At 44.3% G+C, this 17,631-nt stretch overlaps 1 protein-coding gene across 1 annotated transcript; it reads right to left on the reverse strand.

Moving 5' to 3' along the window:
* Window positions 1–8,942: 8,942 nt before the first annotated feature.
* Window positions 8,943–15,891, reverse strand: LOC132583529 (olfactory receptor 9S13-like). Its single transcript, XM_060255158.1, is given in 3 exon segments — window positions 8,943–9,260; window positions 15,266–15,732; window positions 15,735–15,891. Coding segments are annotated over 3 exon segments (942 nt in total).
* Between the last annotated feature and the right edge of the window lie 1,740 nt (window positions 15,892–17,631).

The raw sequence follows: 17,631 nt of genomic DNA on the forward strand, positions 1-17,631 counted from the left end.
AAGCAAGGGGTGTGTGTGTCATGTTTTTAAGATTCTCTTGCCCACAAACATATTTCACAAGTTATTTCATGAGTACTAAGTAGGCTACCAAAAAACATCACATGCCAAAAGCAAAGGAAATAATCCTGCTATGCAATCCAATGTTGTCTTGGATGAGAAGTACAGTTGCTCGTGAAATCGTGCTGTCAGAAATATGATGTAACTAAAAAAGTGAAAAAGGCAATATTAAAATTCTATTAAATGAAATTATAATCATGCTAATATTATACAAAGGTAAAGGACACTTTAGATAAGTGGTACTCACTCCATGGGTCACAAAATCACATTTGAAGTTACCATCAACCAAAATGGCCATCGTTACATCCAGAACTGAATTTCAGGGAGGCTTGCAGCTTCCATGTTCCTCTGGTTGCAATTGTTTCAGGGAGGGAACCACTTGCCATGTCAACCTTAAGCCCCACAGCCTAATGGACTTTCCCATGTCCCTGAAACAAGGGACATGTCCCACATTGGAGTACAGTTCTTAGAAGAGCCACATATGGCTCCAGAACCACTAAGTACCATTCCTTTAGATAATCTGGGTGGTAAGAACCAGAGAGGATTGTGAGGCACTCCAAAGGGATCTGTTGAGACTGGGTGAGTGGGCGTCAACGTGGCAGATGAGATTCAATGTGGCCAAGTGCAAAGTAATGCACATTGGGGCCAAAAATCCCAGCTACAAATACAAGTTGATGGGGTGTGAACTGGCAGAGACTGACCAAGAAAGAGATCTTGGGGTCGTTGTAGATAACTCACTGAAAATGTCAAAACAGTGTGTGATTGCAATAAAAAAGGCCAATGCCATGCTGGGAATTATTAGGGGAATTGAAAACAAATCAGCCAGTATCATAATGCCCCTGTATAAATTGATGGTGTGGTCTCATTTGGAATACTGTGTACAATTCTGGTCACCGCACCTCAAAAAGGATATTATAGCATTGGAAAAAGTCCCGAAAAGGGCAACTAGAATGATTAAAGATTTGGAACACTTTCCCTATGAAGAAAGGTTAAAACACTTGGGACTCTTAATCTTGGAGAAACGTCGACTGCAGGGTGACATGATAGAGGTTTGCAAGATTATGCATGGGATGGAGAAAGCAGAGAAAGAAGTACTTTTCTCCCTTTCTCACAGTACAAGAACTTGTGAGCATTCAATGAAATTGTTGATCAGTAAGGGTTAGAATGGATAAAAGGAAGTACTTCTTCACCCAAAGGGTGATTAACATGTGGAATTCACTGCCACAGGATGTGGTGGCGGCTGCAAGCATAGCCAGCTTCTAGAGGGGGTTGAATAAAAATATGGAGCAGAGGTCTACCAGTGGCTATTAGCCACAGCATATTATTGGAACTGTCTGGGGCAGTGATGCTCTGTATTCTTGGTGCTTGTGGGGGGCAAAGTGGAAGGGCTTCTAGCCCCACTTGTGAACCTCCTTTTTTTTTTTACCACTGTGTTGGACTGGATAGGCTATTGGCCTGATCCAACATGGCTTCTCTTATGTTCTTTTGTTCTTATCACCCTTTGCACAATTCCATTTAGATTCATCACCGTTTGCAATAGTCAGTATAAGAATATATTAAAAAAAAACAAGCCATTAAGTGTGACTGGAGCATAGAAATGAACACCTTTTAGATGTCATTTAAAAAGCTATGCTAAAAAACAAATCAACTAGCTTTGTTATAGTTCCATGTTCACAAGGGTTTAAGAGAGGAACCCTAAATGAGTGTACTCAGAATTCTACTTCGGTATTTTCAGTTGATCTCACTCCCCAAAAATTGTTCCTGGGATTGCAGTCTACTCTCTCTTGTCAAATTCTAGATTCACCAGTATGCAAACTGCACTCCAGAACTGGGAGAGGCTATCTTTTAGTGAAACAATCAGAGAGAGAGAGATATGGTGATTTTAATGGATCAAAATGTCCAAATCTGAAACAAAAATCCAGTAATAAATCCATCTTTCATTAACCAAAGACATTCAGAAAGTTTCCCATCTTTTACAAACAAAAAAACATAAAACCTATCCCCCACTCCCACCCCAAGCAACTGGTAGTAGTGTGTAGATTATCATTCAGTTGCATTTTTCCTATTCAAATTCAGATTTGCTCCAATCTAGTGATGTCCTACAATGCATGCAGTAAAGGCAGAATACACAAGGTTTTTGTTTTTTGAGGGGAAGGGAGGGTTGTGATGAGAAAAGGAGGGAAAGTCTTATTTGGGAATCAAAGAATCTGCACAGACAAAAGCCATATGGGACAGGGATTGTGGTAAGGAGGTAAATTGATAACTCTATAAATTAGTGGGATCCAACTTGTTTTCTCCTACCACTTTACTCACCCAACTGTAGAATCTTCTGCTGGTGAACAGATTCTTCCTCTAGAAGAAAGCTGGTTGTGCTGGAGCAAGACTTGCACTTGCACTTCTTGAGAGGAGGACACATCTCTGTGACTTTGTAACTGGGATGCTATAATAGTTTGCCCTAAAACAAACAAACAGATAACCCTGATGAATACTGGGTGGTGACCTATTAGTATCTTTATTACAATAACTTACCACAGTGGTTTAAATGGAACATGTTACAATGATCACAGATAACATGCATGTAAAAAGACTCCATAGTTGTAACCCTCAGTCACTATGGTCTTGTTCTAATGGAGGAAACCACAGGGGCACATATATCCTTTCAAATTTCCCCAGCAGTCTACATTTCTTATCAGTTGTCAAATTCCTTCTATAGTTGGTCACAGTTTTGCAGGAAGGAAGTCTTTAAACCAAATTGTGTATTACATGGACAACTCTGTTTTGTTTACAGTTTCAACAAAATTGCTATGGAGTTGGGATTCAAATCACATTATATACCGGCTCTTACAGCCAGTGAACCCCTTGGTCCTTTCCCATAGCAGATCTTTTTCTATTTGACTGCATGTACAAAACCTGTATATTAAATCTACCCCCCCACCACCATTAAATCGGAGTTCTAAACTCTAGTTGTCTCTTCTGTAGTAAAATGCTGTTCCAGGATCCCTCTCCATATCAGTGTATACTGCATTATCTGGTCAACAACAGTAGACTCTAGAAAAGGGTTTGAAATTGTAAGATTGTGCAGTTCCTCCAAGTAAAGTTAATGTATGCTTACTGGGAAACAAATTAGCTGTGGCAATATTCTTTACCTCATCTGTGCATTTGTAGAAGCTACATATTCTCAAAGGAGAACATACAGTCTCTGGAGAAACATAATGCAATAGCTCCTAAAGAGAACAATTTCTTGCTGTTCTTTCCCCTCTTCCAAGATTGAAAATGTAACAGACTTTCTTGTCATCATAATTGATTTTATCCCCCTTCTTATGCAATCACACCTTATTAAATTTGAAATGTTCTTCTGCTTAGCCAAGGAAACAGTAAAAGTAGTGAGATGGCACTGGTGGTGATACAGGATTAGACCAACAAGCTTTTTCATTAACGATTGAAAACTAGGAAGCAAAAAAAAAAGTGATGCTGGGTTTTGTAGGATTTACACAAACAAAAATGACATAGGATGGGAATGTAATGAGAAGATGAAATGGCCAAAACAAAACATAAAAGCTTGTAGGATCTGACCCATAGTTCCTAAAACTGAATATTTATGCTTCAAGGTAGGAAGGAAACCCTAAAGCCAGAGTTAATCTTTTATCTCCCCCATCCAGGGATACCCATAAACTTAGACAGGCTTTGAACTGGTCATCACCTTATTAATTGTATACTCTAATTCTGAGAAAGTTTTAGAGTGTAGGTTTGTGAAGAACTGGTCAGGATCAGCTTGGGAGGGTGACCACTGTAATTTTTTCCCCAGTCACCTTCCCTCAGTCCCTCAGGCACATGTACAGAAATTCTGTCAGAACTCCAAGAAGTAGGTGAGATGGCAGTAGTGGTGGTATGGGATTAGACTCTCCAGCTTTTTCATTAGTGAATGAAAACTAGGAAGCAAAACCAACAAAAGTTAGGTTGGATTCTGTGGGACTTGCAGGTTGGGGAATGTAATGAGAAGATGAAATGGCTAAGACCAAGCATAAACGTTGTTAGAATCTGACCCATAGTTCCTAAAATTGAATACTTAAGTCTAAAGGTGAGAAGGAAATCTGAAGGTCAGAATGCATTTTACATTCCCGCTCCAGGGCCATCCATAAAACTAAGCAGTAGTTTGAAGTAGTCATCACCTTGTATATTGTAAATTATAATTCTGAGAAAGCTCTAGAGAGTGGATTATACCTCACCCTGAAGTTTTTCACAGGCAAGAAGGTTTTTCACACAGAGAACACAATTTTCTCACTTCCTGCTGCAGCCTGAAATGCCCCCACCCAATCCTGTTCATCAGTTCCTTACTCCCCAAGAACAAGATTTATGGGGCATTGTTGGGATTTCTTGAATCCGATCTCCCTGTATACTTGATTACTCCCATTGCCAGTGTGGTATAGTGCTTAAGAGTGCTGGACTAGTATCTGGGATTCTGGCAGGGCTGTAGCCATGATTTCATGTTTGGTGGGGTCCACAGCAGGACTTGTTGTTGTGAGGGGGAGCACCCGGTTTGGTTGCCCTGGGCTCTCAGCACTGTTAGGTGCCTTGAGATCCACAAGCTAGCCTTCCCTTCACCTGGGCAGTCACAGCAGCTCTGCTCCCCCCACCCCTCTCTTATGTGCCCCTCTCTCAGAAAGACAGAGACCTCTTGACTCCCTCCTCCCCTTTTGCTCTGCACACTGTGTTAGGGAAGGGGAGAGAAAAAAGTGAAAAGACCAGCAGCAATGCTACTACTTGTTCAGAGTGGTGGTGAGCAATGGAGACAGATTAGGAGCCCTCCAATGGAGCGGCCATACAGTTGGAAGAAGTTTTTTGAAAGCCTGGACCTGGGCCCCACTGTAGCTATGGACCTGGACTCTGGAGACCCTTATTCAAAAACCCACTCATGCCATAGAAATACACTGAACAACCTTGGGCCAGTCACAGCCTCTCAACAAATTTATCTCACAGCATTGTTGTGAGAATGAAATGGAAAAGGGGAGAATATGTAAACCACTTTGATTGATTGATTGATTTTTGATTTATTGGAATTTAGCCCACCCTTCCTGTGAATGGGTTCAGGGCGAGGTACAGCACAGCCATATCAATAAAATATGCATATAAGTATATATAAAATTTATCAGAATTTAAAATCACAATCTAGTATACAATGATGGTGACCACAATTGCCCCCCCCCCCCAGTTGGAATAAAGAGGCTGACACAGAATATTGGGAAATGGGCCACTTTATTTAATTAACACAACAAACACGGCAAGGGCACCTGCAGTGGAACAAGCCCTGGGGTCTTCCTCAGACCCTGCCAAGTCCAACGAAGGGCGAGTCACCCTGCCCCCAGCACGAGCCATAAGATTATGGCTAATGCCGGGCCGGCCAGGCCAAAACCCTTCCCTAAACTTCTGCTCCGATACCCAGAAGGAGGCGGATTTAGGAGGAAGCATGACTACGATCCGCATTATACAGCACTGAGCCGTAAAGCCCATCTGCTGCTCTTGCGTATCGACTGCACTAACATGTGCAGATGCCTGGGTGCTCACCTGCAAGGTATAAACCCCTTGCACCTTCTGCCAAGTGTCCAAAATTAAAAACTACACTACCTAACTTCCACACCACTGTCAGCAGTACAAGGTAGGCAAAAAAACACCCCACCTCAGGCCAATCAGGTGAGATGAAAAATTCCTACCTGGCCCCTAATAAGGCGACCGGTCAAACCTGTACTACACAGGGTGGGTGGGAGGGCCGAGAGCGGCATCTAGACTGCGCTGGGAGGGCGGGGTCGAGTCTACAAATAGCCCCAATGCTCCGCCCGCCCGAAACACCCGGATGGGCGAGAAGCTTACCCAGCAGCCTCCCATCCTTCCAGGGGAGCGAAGAGCGGCCCCACGGCTGCAGCCGCTTTGCGGCGCGGCCTGAGCGGGGCCGAATTAGCTTCAGATATTTCAGTCTATTAAGATATAACTTATCTCCTAGCTCTTGAGGGACTGATTCTATATAATTATGCTCATTAAGAAAGAAAGAAAGAAAGAAAGAAAGAAAGAAAGAAAGAAAGAAAGAAAGAAAGAAAGAAAGAAAGAAAGTTATTGAATAGCTCTGAAGAGACTCCCAAGCTGGGAAAAGCCTAACCAAACTATATAGGCTTGACTTTACAGCACTTATTTGATACATTTATAGCACTTATCTCTTTATAGCACTTATTAGCTGGGCCTGGCAGGCGTGGTCTCCAAAGGCACAGATTAGTCCTTTTTACGTGGGAGGGAGTCCAGAAAGAATACTGTCCCTTCTATATGTTTGTATGAGAGAGAGAGAGAGAGAGAGAGAGAGAGAGCATGTGTGGAACTGTGTGTGAAACTATGCAGAAGGACTGCATCCACTCTATGCGCCCACTCATCTGTAGACTCCAAGAGAGAGCAGACAGCAGATGCTCATAACTCAGCAATCTTTCTATGGTTTCTTGCCTTGTTTAGTCTACATCCTTGTCCTGGAACTGCATTTACTCCAGAAGTGTACATTGTTTTAATTAAGATATATTTCCTGGATTCCTACCCAGAGCCTTGACTACATGCCCATACTACAAAATCATAATCCTTAGTCACTTTAACTGTTGGCAGCAACCAAAGGAAGGGGGTCAGAGAAAAGGAAGAGGTTGGGAGGTTCTAAAATCTTGTATGATGGAAAAGTTGGGGAGTAAAGGGGTGACTTCTATCCCAGTCTCCAAACTGGGCTACATTTCACTTACTTATTGACTTGAGTGGAGAATAAGAGTATCCCACTGATGTTAGATGAAGAGAGCCTTGAGTTTTGAAAGGTTATATCCCGAAAACTCTTGATTATCTCTAAAGTACTACTGGATTCAGTTCTAGATATGTCAAAAAAGACCAGTATAACAATGAAGTATTAGAGTTTTAAGGGTCAATCTGGATAAAATATTAATTTTAATTACCGCCTTTATAAGCAATTAAAAGTAGAAACAAGTAGGAAGTAATTTTCCAAGTCTGAACTATATGTTAAATTTATTCTTTCTTGACATACATTGACTGCTGAAGAGCTTGCAACTTATATTCGTATAAGAGTTGTTTCAGGAAAACAAAGTCATGAGTCATTAGAATACTTTGGTTTCCCATTTGTTTCTCAATATATAAAACACAGCAGTTGAAATGCTTAGCATTATTACATAGAAATACCCAGGCCTGTAGCCATGGGGCTGGGGGGTGGGGTCTGAGGGAACCCTGTTCCCCAGTTTCTGGGCAGGGCCCCCAATATACAGCCTACACTCCCCGCCTTCACTGTGGCCTCTGCCATGGCCTACTCCCTTCCCAGCAATTCAAATTGTGTAGGAGGGGTGTGCTGAAGCAGCCTTTTTAAAGGGCCCACTGACCAGCTGATCAGCAGGCCATTTAAATTGTGTGGGGATGCCAGCTGCCATCCTCCCCATGCAATTTTAATCACTAGGAGGGAGAGGGCTGCCCACAAATGGAGGCGAGGATGAAAAGCCAGGCATTGGGTTGTCTCCCTGATTCTTACAGGTGGCCAGATAGTTCTCTGGCTGGCTGCAAGAAGCAGAAAGACTTGACCTGCTGCCCCATCTCTCTCTCTCCTCTTGCTCGCAGAGCATAAGGGGAGACCAAGAGGGGAAGTGTCTCTCTGTTTTTTGCAGGAGATTCCTCCGCTAGCTGTGAGAAACAGGAAGACGGGGCTTGCTGACCCTCTCTCTCTCTCCTCTTGCTCACAAGGCAGGAGGGGAAGATGAGCGCAGAAGGATCTGGCTGCTTCTCACAGCTGACTGCAGATGTCTTCAGCTGGCTGCAAGAAATAGGAAGACTGGGCTTGTCAGCCCAGTTTCTCTCCTCTTACTCACAAGGCAGGAGGGGAGAATGAGAAGGGAAGGGTCTCTGTGCTTCTGGTGGCCTGTCAGCTGCCAGAAGCAGTTAAGCCCAGCTGTGCAATGTGTTGGCTTGGCTGGTCCTGCTGCCAGACACCCTTCTGGGAGCAGAATACAGCTCCTACATGTGTAGACTGCCAACTTCTCCCTGGTAAGTGACCAGCTGTGCATCATAGTTGTGACCACTTGCCATTGCTGAATGCAGTGGCAAGAGAGGTGGCAAACTGCCATGAGTGCTGACCAATGACAGAACACTCAGCTGAGTCCCTGGATAGCAGCTCAGGGCATGGAGGCTTTCTAATCACCAGGAACTTCTAGGACTCTTCCTGTGTGTAGGGAGGACTACTGTGGAGTGGACATGCATCTAAAGATTTGCCATGGCTGGCCTGACAGTCACATTTCTCCATGCCATTCAACCCAATACGTCTCCCAACAGATGCCCTGTATTCTAAATCTGTGTGAAGGGAGGGATGCATGGTGGAGATGGTAGCACTGCAGGAGGGGGATTATTGGAATCCCTGCCCCCTATAAGCTTCATAGGTTCCCACATCCTTTCTCAAGGAAACACTCATAAATTTGATTTATCAGTGACATTACATTCTGGAATTCAAGTTATGTTTCCCTTTTATTCAAAGAAGGACAATACAAGTGAGTTCTAAGCACATGGATTGAATTAAATATATAACATTCTTGGACACAATGGAGATATAGAGGTCACATGAACTGAACTTTGCATGCAGTATGGAAACTGACATTAAAATGCTACATCAGATAGCTTTGTCAGAAATGCTGATGCAAAATGGTAAATAGGAAGATTATATTTAACCATTGTCTAATAAAGCATATGCATCACATTGGCTGCAGTCCTAATCATGTTTAGAATATCCCATCAACTACAGAGGGATTTAGAAGCCTAACTGTATGGATTGCATCTAATTCTCACTAAGGTAGCCAGGAAATGATTGAGACCATATTTGATCATTAAAACATGTGTTTCAATAGGAAAAAAAGTTTCTTTGTGAATTGTCTGATGACAGCCTCTTTCACCTCAACATTCCTTAGGCTGTAGATGATGGGATTCAACATGGGAATGACAACTGTGTAAAAGACTGACACTACTTTCCCCTGATCGGGAGAGGAAATGGCTCCAGGTTGGGCATACATGAAAAAACCTGTCCCTAAGAACAAGCTTACTGCCATCAAATGGGAAGTACATGTTGAGAAAGCTTTGTGTCTTCCTTTGCCTGAAGGTATGTGTAAAATGGTGGCAACAATGTAACCATATGATACAATGTAGGGGTACAGGAGGAGCATCAGAGGCCATGCTGGCAAACCACATGGTCCCTGTGCTGCCTGTACCCTGCAGAGCCCCAACCGAAACTGCTTCGTATGCATGAACTTTGCCCCGTCACTGCACTGTTGCAAAAAAGGTCATCAATCATTACCTGAGCCAACGCCTGGTTTCCGAGGATAAATAAAGCGAGCGCTCCTGGCTCAAGGAGCAGCTCTTTACCCCATGGTCGTCTCGTCTGATTTCTTGACTCCCACAGCATCTTGACTCCCACAGCTTCTTGGCTCCCACAGCTGGTGACCCCGACGTGATCAGCTCCCACAGCAGATCAGCTCCCGGCCTCTACTCACCCGACCCTTCGGTCTCCACGGTGCACCTCCTTTCAGGTGAGTATGGGGGAAACGTTGTCTAAGGAACAGGTAGTGCATGCAGATGAACTAAGGAAATTATGTCAGTCACAGCAGCCAGACAGATGCCCGTCAGGGAAGGAGATCCTTGAGCTCCTGCGGGAGATAGACTGCCAGTGTCCATGGTATCCACAATGTGGTTCCATGAAACCCAGTGACTGGGGGAAAATCGGAGCGGAATTAAAACAGGAACCCCGCGCTCCTATGTCTCTGCTCATAACCTGGCAGCAGATTCATCATGCTATTTGCCAGTTCACCCCGACTGATAACATCCTCTGTAAGCCCCTTGAGACGTCGGGGGAACCCCCTCCTTATCTCTACCCGGCCCTGGCCCCTTGGTCAGAGGCCTCAGCTCCCGCAGGAGCTCCCCAGACGGTTGTGTCACCCAGTGAGCCGCTGGGCTCAGTCCTCCCAGTGCCCCAGTCCTCTCCCGCCATCCTTCTCAGTCCCTTAGAATGCTCCTTGGCTCGAGCCCGAGAGGCTATTCAGCGGCAGCTCGACAACATCGAGGCGCAGAGCGAACTGCTGGTTAAATTAGGCTATGAAAATGCTAACACTGATTGCAAGCGGGTGCTAAGTTCAGTTATAAGCCGCCCTGGGTATACATTGGCTGACATGCTAACCGCGTGTGCAGAGGTTGGGTCTAAGCAGCACGAGATGGCCTTACTGGCAGCTGCCCTCCGAGGTGGGGGGCGACCCAAGAAACCCACTGGCAATTACCCACTGGCAATTGTTTCCAATGTGGGAAACCCGGCCACTACAAAGCTCAGTGTCGCTCCCGCACTGTACAAGGAGGTACTGCAGCTAACAGACCTTCCAAGAAGTGCCCAAAATGTGGTAAAGGATATCATTGGGCCAATCAATGCCGCTCTGTCCCATCAAGCAATACGGAGCGAAAAAACTCTTAGGCGGGCCCTCTCCTAGCCCAAGCCCAAAGGGAGAGTCGCTCCTCTGGACCTTGGTGACTGCGTCTGCTGTTAAGCAACCCTTGCCAGGAGAGGTAGTCACCTTGCCCGTCCTTCTGCCCTCTGAATTTCCTGCTGAGGCAGTGTTGATCTTACCCTTACGGGAAATGGGGGAGCAGGGAGTGTTCATCATCCCTGCCTGCGAGGAGGCCCCCCCCCAGGGGTGCCGCTCCTTGTGCAGGCATGGAGCCAACTCCCTTTTTCGTTTCCTTCTGATACTCCTGTTGTTCATGCGCTCCCCATAAGGGGGCGCGAGGGTGGAAATAGTGTGGAAATATTTTTGTGCTATTTTGAATTCTCATCTCCTGATTTTGGGTCTAAAAGACATAATTTCAAAAGTCTTTCATTACCAAACCTTTTCCTAATATTGCAGTCTCTCACAGACAGCCTCTCCCCAGCCAGAGAAATACCTGGATGGAAGATGTGCATACTACTTTGTTTTTGTAAGGTCGCCAGTCTCCAGGTGGGACCTGGAGGTCTCTCCCGAAATCATAGCCTTTTCCCCAATACATTGAGGCTAAAGCCTCTGGAGGGAATAGGTGTCCAAGGAAATGAACTGCACGCCTTGTGATTCTCACATCTGATTCAATATTTCAGGAATCTCCAGCCTGGAGCTGGCATCCCAAAGTTCTACTTACAGCTAATCCTTCTCCGCTGGAGAGACTCCTCTGCCTGTAAACTGCCCTAATACCAGGAGTTCTCCTAGGTTAATAATTTTCTAGTGACTGGTAAACCCTTTTAAAATAGTCCGCCTATGATTTCCATTGTTCTAAGGAAATGGTGCACCTCATAGAGAATCCTTTTTGTTATTTCTAGTAGTTTTCTTATACAGGGCAATGTTTTAAACTTTACCTCACAAATTTTGGTTCCTACAAGCAGTATAGGACATCTGTACATTTCCTTGGGGTAAACTTACCCTCTCCCTGTGCTTTTTCTCTCTTAAGCTTCCAGACCTCATACTCTTGTTTTTTGGCAGAATTCCTGAAAGTTCTTGGTCTCCATTAGAAATCTGGATTCCTCAAATGTATTTCAACTATTGATATCTTCATTTGCCCTCTGCATGTCATTTGTAGTTATGTTCCATCTATGATCAATCTTCCCCTTTCTAGCTATTTGGTGCAGCTTGAGTTTTAATTGTTGTTTAATCCAGTCTGCCTGTGGAAAGAGGTATCCACATGTTCTTAAAAGGCCCCACCTTGTGGGCTCAGTATATCTTGTTAGAGTCAGACTTTTCTGAGTGAACACCCTTTTCTATTTTCCATGTTCTCAAGGAAATGAGCCATAACCTGTTAGATTCTTAATGTAGATCCCTCAGGGTTCATTTCTGATCATGATTTTCTTCTTGCTACTAAATGTCCTTTTGTGTTATTTTTGCCTCAATAAAGGCAAAAATTTAATTTAAGTCTTGTTGTCTTATGCTCAACTTTTGGTCTCCTTGGTATTACTGACAGCGTGTTGCCTTCCAGCAACACATTCTTTGCACTCTGTGTATGCACAGAGGAAACTCATTCTCTGGCACAAGCCTTACACCTGGAGCATTGTGCCATCATCCTAGTTCTACCTTTTACTCCATAAAAGGTCTCTTCTTAAAGGGATATGCTTTCGTGCTTCTAGTCTTTCTTTTGACTTGTCCTTGCAACAACTCAGCATTTTAATCTTGGTCCTACAGATGCCTTGACACATCTTTTCTCTTTTTATGCATTGTTTTAGTGTGTCTATCAAGGTATTAACCATAATTTGATTTCTAGGATTTTGTGACTGTTTTTGTTAAGTTTGCTCATCTTTTCTTTCAATATAGATGTGCAGGGAATCTGGACCTGCAAATCAAGTCTAATGCATGCTCAGTAGTTCTAAAGGTTGTTGATAGTCCTGTTAAGAATTGTTTTATGTATGTGTAACCATTATGTTCCTTTTCAGAATCCTTGTTTTGTTAAGTTTTTGTTGAACTCTATGCTCACATGTGAGACCCCCATGCCAAGATCGTTTTAGCTGACCTAGCCCAGAGAAACACTGGATTTAGTGGGACCTGATCACCTCACTTATGTCCAGGTTTTTAATTTCTCTGATCTAGCTCACCTATCATATAAAGCTAGCTAGCATTGTTCTATTGAGGCCTCAGTTTTTGTTTTTGAAGTTTTTATATTGTTTTGACAATTTATTATATTCCAAGGCTATAGCAAAGGTTTTCTTTTGTCTCTTTTTTATGGAACTATTTTCATCATATGGGGGACGCCCCAAACTATGGTCATTTTCCTGGATTGTGCACAATGTTTTATTTTAAGTTTTATGTTGCAACAAAGAATATTTTGGGTTGTGTTTTCTGTATTGTGTATGTTACTTTCCTCCCTTGACAAGGAAGAAGCCTCCTGAAGTCCTGAATGCTTAGTGTACTAGGCAAACCTGCCCAATGCAGGCCCCTAACGTGACATATGTACGCTTGTGACGTCAAAGCTCACTGGTCACCATACTCTGGACAGGAAGACGCTTCACTAATAACTTTTTAAGACTCCTTTCTTCATGGTTGAATGTATGCATTTTTGATCTGCTTTCACTGCTCCCTACACTGGTACGGAGTCATCTCCATGTTGTCATGTGTGAATGTTTTTGGTTCCTTTTTGGTTTTTTTCCTCAAGCCCCCTGTTGCTGTATGGACCATCGGTGATACCGGCAGGACAGCACCGTTGCCAATTCTATGCTGGGTTACAGGAAGAATTCCCTTTTGGCAACCATACAGACACATTTCATTGGGTGCTAGGGGGGGTGGGCAGGCTCTTTAGTTCACCCTCCCCTAGGCCTTTCACATACCCAATAGGTCCATGGCAGAAGATCCTCTTCCAACCCCAGTATAAGAAGCTTATCAACGAGGGGAGAACGTGAAACGGGTTATTTCTCATTTTGTCCGCGCCATGGCTGTTATGGGTCGTCCTGCCACCCTCAACACAGACAATGGCCCTGCTTCCTGTTGCTCCGCCTTTGCTGAATTTTGTGGCCACTGGCACGTTCGGCATCTCTACGGTATTCCCTTTAATTCCACAGGTCAAGCTGTTGTGGAGCGTGCCAACCGTACCTTGAACGCTGCCCTGGCTGTTCTTGAAAAACAGAAAGGGGGAGAATCCCCCTCCGCTGTTTCCTGTGACATGCTCTGAGCACAAAACCTTTTTATTGTTTGTTGTTGGTTCCAGTCAATGCAGAACTAGTTAATCAGTCTCCTCCTCAGAATTTGTGGGTTCGACACGCTGCGTATATGTTTTGGCATCATGGTACTAATGTTACACTTGTATATGAACCCCCCATGTCTGTTTCCTCTATGTCTTTCCTGCCCGCCCCCTTTCAAGCTCCAGAAATAGTATTAGCCCAATTACAGGATTTAAACCGCTCCTATATGTTTACCAACCCATTGGAGGACGATGTTAATGCTACTCGCTTTCGCATGTTTCATTACCAATATGCCTTACCAGGACTGTGCTTTTGCTGCGGCGCTACAAACAACGCCTTTTCCAAGTGGAAGGGACTTGCTGATGGGAACAAACATTGGCTTAGTCGCAAGAATCAGACTCATTGTAGTGATCGATTCTGGGTGGGAGGCGGTAATAACATGAACTTTAATTCTTCTTATAATGTTAATATTTCCCTCATGAATTCTACTTGGGACATGCTTCATGTCACTTTTCCATTCTTGTTTCCAAATGTTTCAACCTTTACCCCCGGGTCCATTTGTAGTGGGTGGATCATAAAAGACCCCAATTTATGGTTCTTCTGGGGTACGGGGAGGGCAGCCGCTGCAAGTCTCACAGGCATTTTAACCTTAGGCGGCTATTCTAATATAGTAGCGCAGGAGAACCGTGCTTCCATCATTGGACTCACCTGCCGTCTAGAACAATCCATTAATGCAACTACCTCCATCATTCGTGACCTACAGAAGGAGATCTTCAGTCTGCACCAAATACAGTTGCAGCACCGGCTTGCCCTGGACTATCTGTTGGCACGCCAAGGAGGGTTTTGCAAGATTGTTGGGCCAGCAGCCTGTGAGGTACGGTTTCAAGACTTCAACCGAACCATCGAGGAAGAGTTGAAGCACTTGCACAACCTCATTGCGGATAATGCACTCCGTCCTGATTGGGACCCTTTCGCTTGGCTAACCTCCCTGCTCCCAGACCCTACTTGGCTCCGACAATTGATTTGTGCCATAATTGTAATTGTTGTTCTCTTAATCATTGCCTGTTGTTGTATTCAGTGCCTTCCTAATTTGCTGCAAATGTGTACACGTTCTAAGGAAACATGGCAACGGCGTGCATTGTATTATGCTTATTATCAGCTTAAAAACAAAAAGGGGGAGATGTAGGGGTACAGGAGGAGCATCAGAGGCCATGCTGGCAAACCACATGGTCCCTGTGCTGCCTGTACCCTGCAGAGCCCCAACCGAAACTGCTTCGTATGCATGAACTTTGCCCCGTCACTGCACTGTTGCAAAAAAGGTCATCAATCATTACCTGAGCCAACGCCTGGTTTCCGAGGATAAATAAAGCGAGCGCTCCTGGCTCAAGGAGCAGCTCTTTACCCCATGGTCGTCTCGTCTGATTTCTTGACTCCCACAGCATCTTGACTCCCACAGCTTCTTGGCTCCCACAATACAAGGATAATTATGCTTGTGGTCACAATGATTAACCCACATACCACTAGCAACACAATTTCATTCACAAAAGTAACCGAACAGGAAGCCTTCATGACAGCTGGGACATCACAAAGGAAGTGGTTTATTTCAGCGGGCGCACAAAATGTCAAAGTGAACGTCAAGCCAGTCTCGGTGCAGCAATTGACACAACCAAAAAAATATGATACTGCTATCAGGAGACAGCGAGTCTTCTTGGACATAATGACATGGTAAAGCAGTGGGTTGCAGACAGCAATGAACCGATCGTATGCCATCACAGCCAGAAAGGAAGCCTCAGTGGTCCCAAAAAGACAGAAGAAGAACATCTGTGTTGCACACCCATTGTAGGAAATGGTCTTATTCCCCATTGCAAAGCTCAGCATAGCCTTGGGAGTGATGACTGATGAATAACAGATGTCCAAGAAAGATAAGTTCTTCAGGAAGAAATACATAGGGGAAGTTTGGAATCTGCATTAATTATAAGAATCATGCCAATGTTACCCATCATTGTGATAAGGTACATTATCAAGAAGAGAACAAACAGAACTGATTGCATTTCTGACTTTCCCATAAATCCTACCAAGATGAATTTGGTGACCACAGTGTGGTTTTCCATAACTCTGAACAAAGAAAACAGATCATGTTTTTAAAATTCTCTTGCCAGCAAACATTTTCACAAGTTATTTTATGAGTATGTATGTAGGCTATCCAGGAAACGTCACAATCTTGATAAGCAGTCTGATGTTGTCTTGGATGAGAAGTATAGTTGCTAGCAAAATATTGCTGTCGGAAATATGATGTAACTAAAAAAGTGAAAAGGGCAATATTAAAATTCAATTAACTGAAATTAAAATCATGTTAATATTATACAAAAAGTGAGGTGTAAAGGACACTTTAGATCAGTGGTACTCATTCTATTGCTCACAGAATCGCATTTGAAGATGCCATCAACCAAAATGGCCACCTTTACATCCAAAACTGAATTTCGAGGAGGCTTGCAGCTTCACTGTTTCTCTGGTTGCAGCTGTTTCAAGGAGGAAACCACTTGCCATGTCAACCTCAAGCCCCACAGGCTAATGGCCTTCTCCACATTCCTAAAAATTGGTACAGGTGCTACATTGGGGTACAGTTCTTAGAAGAGCCACGTGTGGCTCCAGAACCACTAAGTACCACTCCTTTAGATCATCACCCTTTGCATAATTCTTCCATACATTTGTAATATCCAGTATAGGAATATCAAAAAAGATGCACCATTATGTGTATCTGGAGCATATAAACTAACACCTTTTAGATGTCATTTTAAAAGCTATTTTAAAAAACAAACAAATCAACTAGATTTTTTACAGTTCCATGTTCACAGGTGTTTAACAAAAAAGTGTACTCAAGTGTACTCAGAATCCTACCTTGGTATTTTCAGTGGACCTCAGAAATTGTTCCTGGGATTGCCGTCTACTTTCACTTGTCAAATTCTAGATTCACCAGCATGCAAACTGCACTCCAGAACTGGGAGAGGCCCTATCTTTTAGTGAAACAATCAGAGAGAGAGAGGGTGATTTTAGGGGGTCAAAATGTCCAGATTTGAAACAAAAATCCAGTAATAAATCCATCCTTCGTTAACCAAAGACATTCAGAAAGCTTCCCCATCATTTAAAACAAAAACACTATTGCCCCCCCAGTCGGAATGAAGAGGCAGACACAGTAATTGGGTTTAAAACCGGGCCGCTTTATTAAACACATAACATTGTAACTGGCAGGGGGTGAAACCTGAACCAGACAAGCCCTGGGGTCAACACCTGGACCCCGCCTTGTCCAAAGGGCGAGCCACCCTGCCCCCAGCACAAGCCCGCCGTATTCGGGTTGTAGCTGAGCGGCCAGGCCTCCAGCCATCACCATCCGGGCTGGCATCGATCCCCCATGGAAAGATCCAACCAGGTGAGGCTCCCTGTGATCTGCATTCCCCGCACTGAGCCGTGTAGCCCATCTACGGTTCCTGCAGACCACCGCACCAATGGTGCTAGGCCATAGGTGCTCCCCTGGAAAACCCTGTGGCCAAGCCTCCTCCAGCCTGCGACCTTAACCATTACCACTAACAAAACTAACCTAACCGGCAGTACAAGGTAGGCAAAAAACACCCCCACAATAGCCAATTGTGTGGAGATGAAAAAATTCCTACCTGGCCCCTAATAAGGCGACCGGCATACGCCTGTACTACCGAAAGGGACGGGTGGGCGGGCAGAGAGCCAAAGGAACTGCGTACAGAGGGGCGGGGGCCGGGGCTTATATAGCCCCGGCTCCGCGCCAACACAAACACCCGTATGTGGTGTGATGTTGCCCCTCCCTCCTTCCGGGGCGGCAA

Source organism: Heteronotia binoei, chromosome 15, assembly GCF_032191835.1.
Source record: "Heteronotia binoei isolate CCM8104 ecotype False Entrance Well chromosome 15, APGP_CSIRO_Hbin_v1, whole genome shotgun sequence".
Lineage (NCBI taxonomy): Eukaryota > Metazoa > Chordata > Lepidosauria > Squamata > Gekkonidae > Heteronotia > Heteronotia binoei.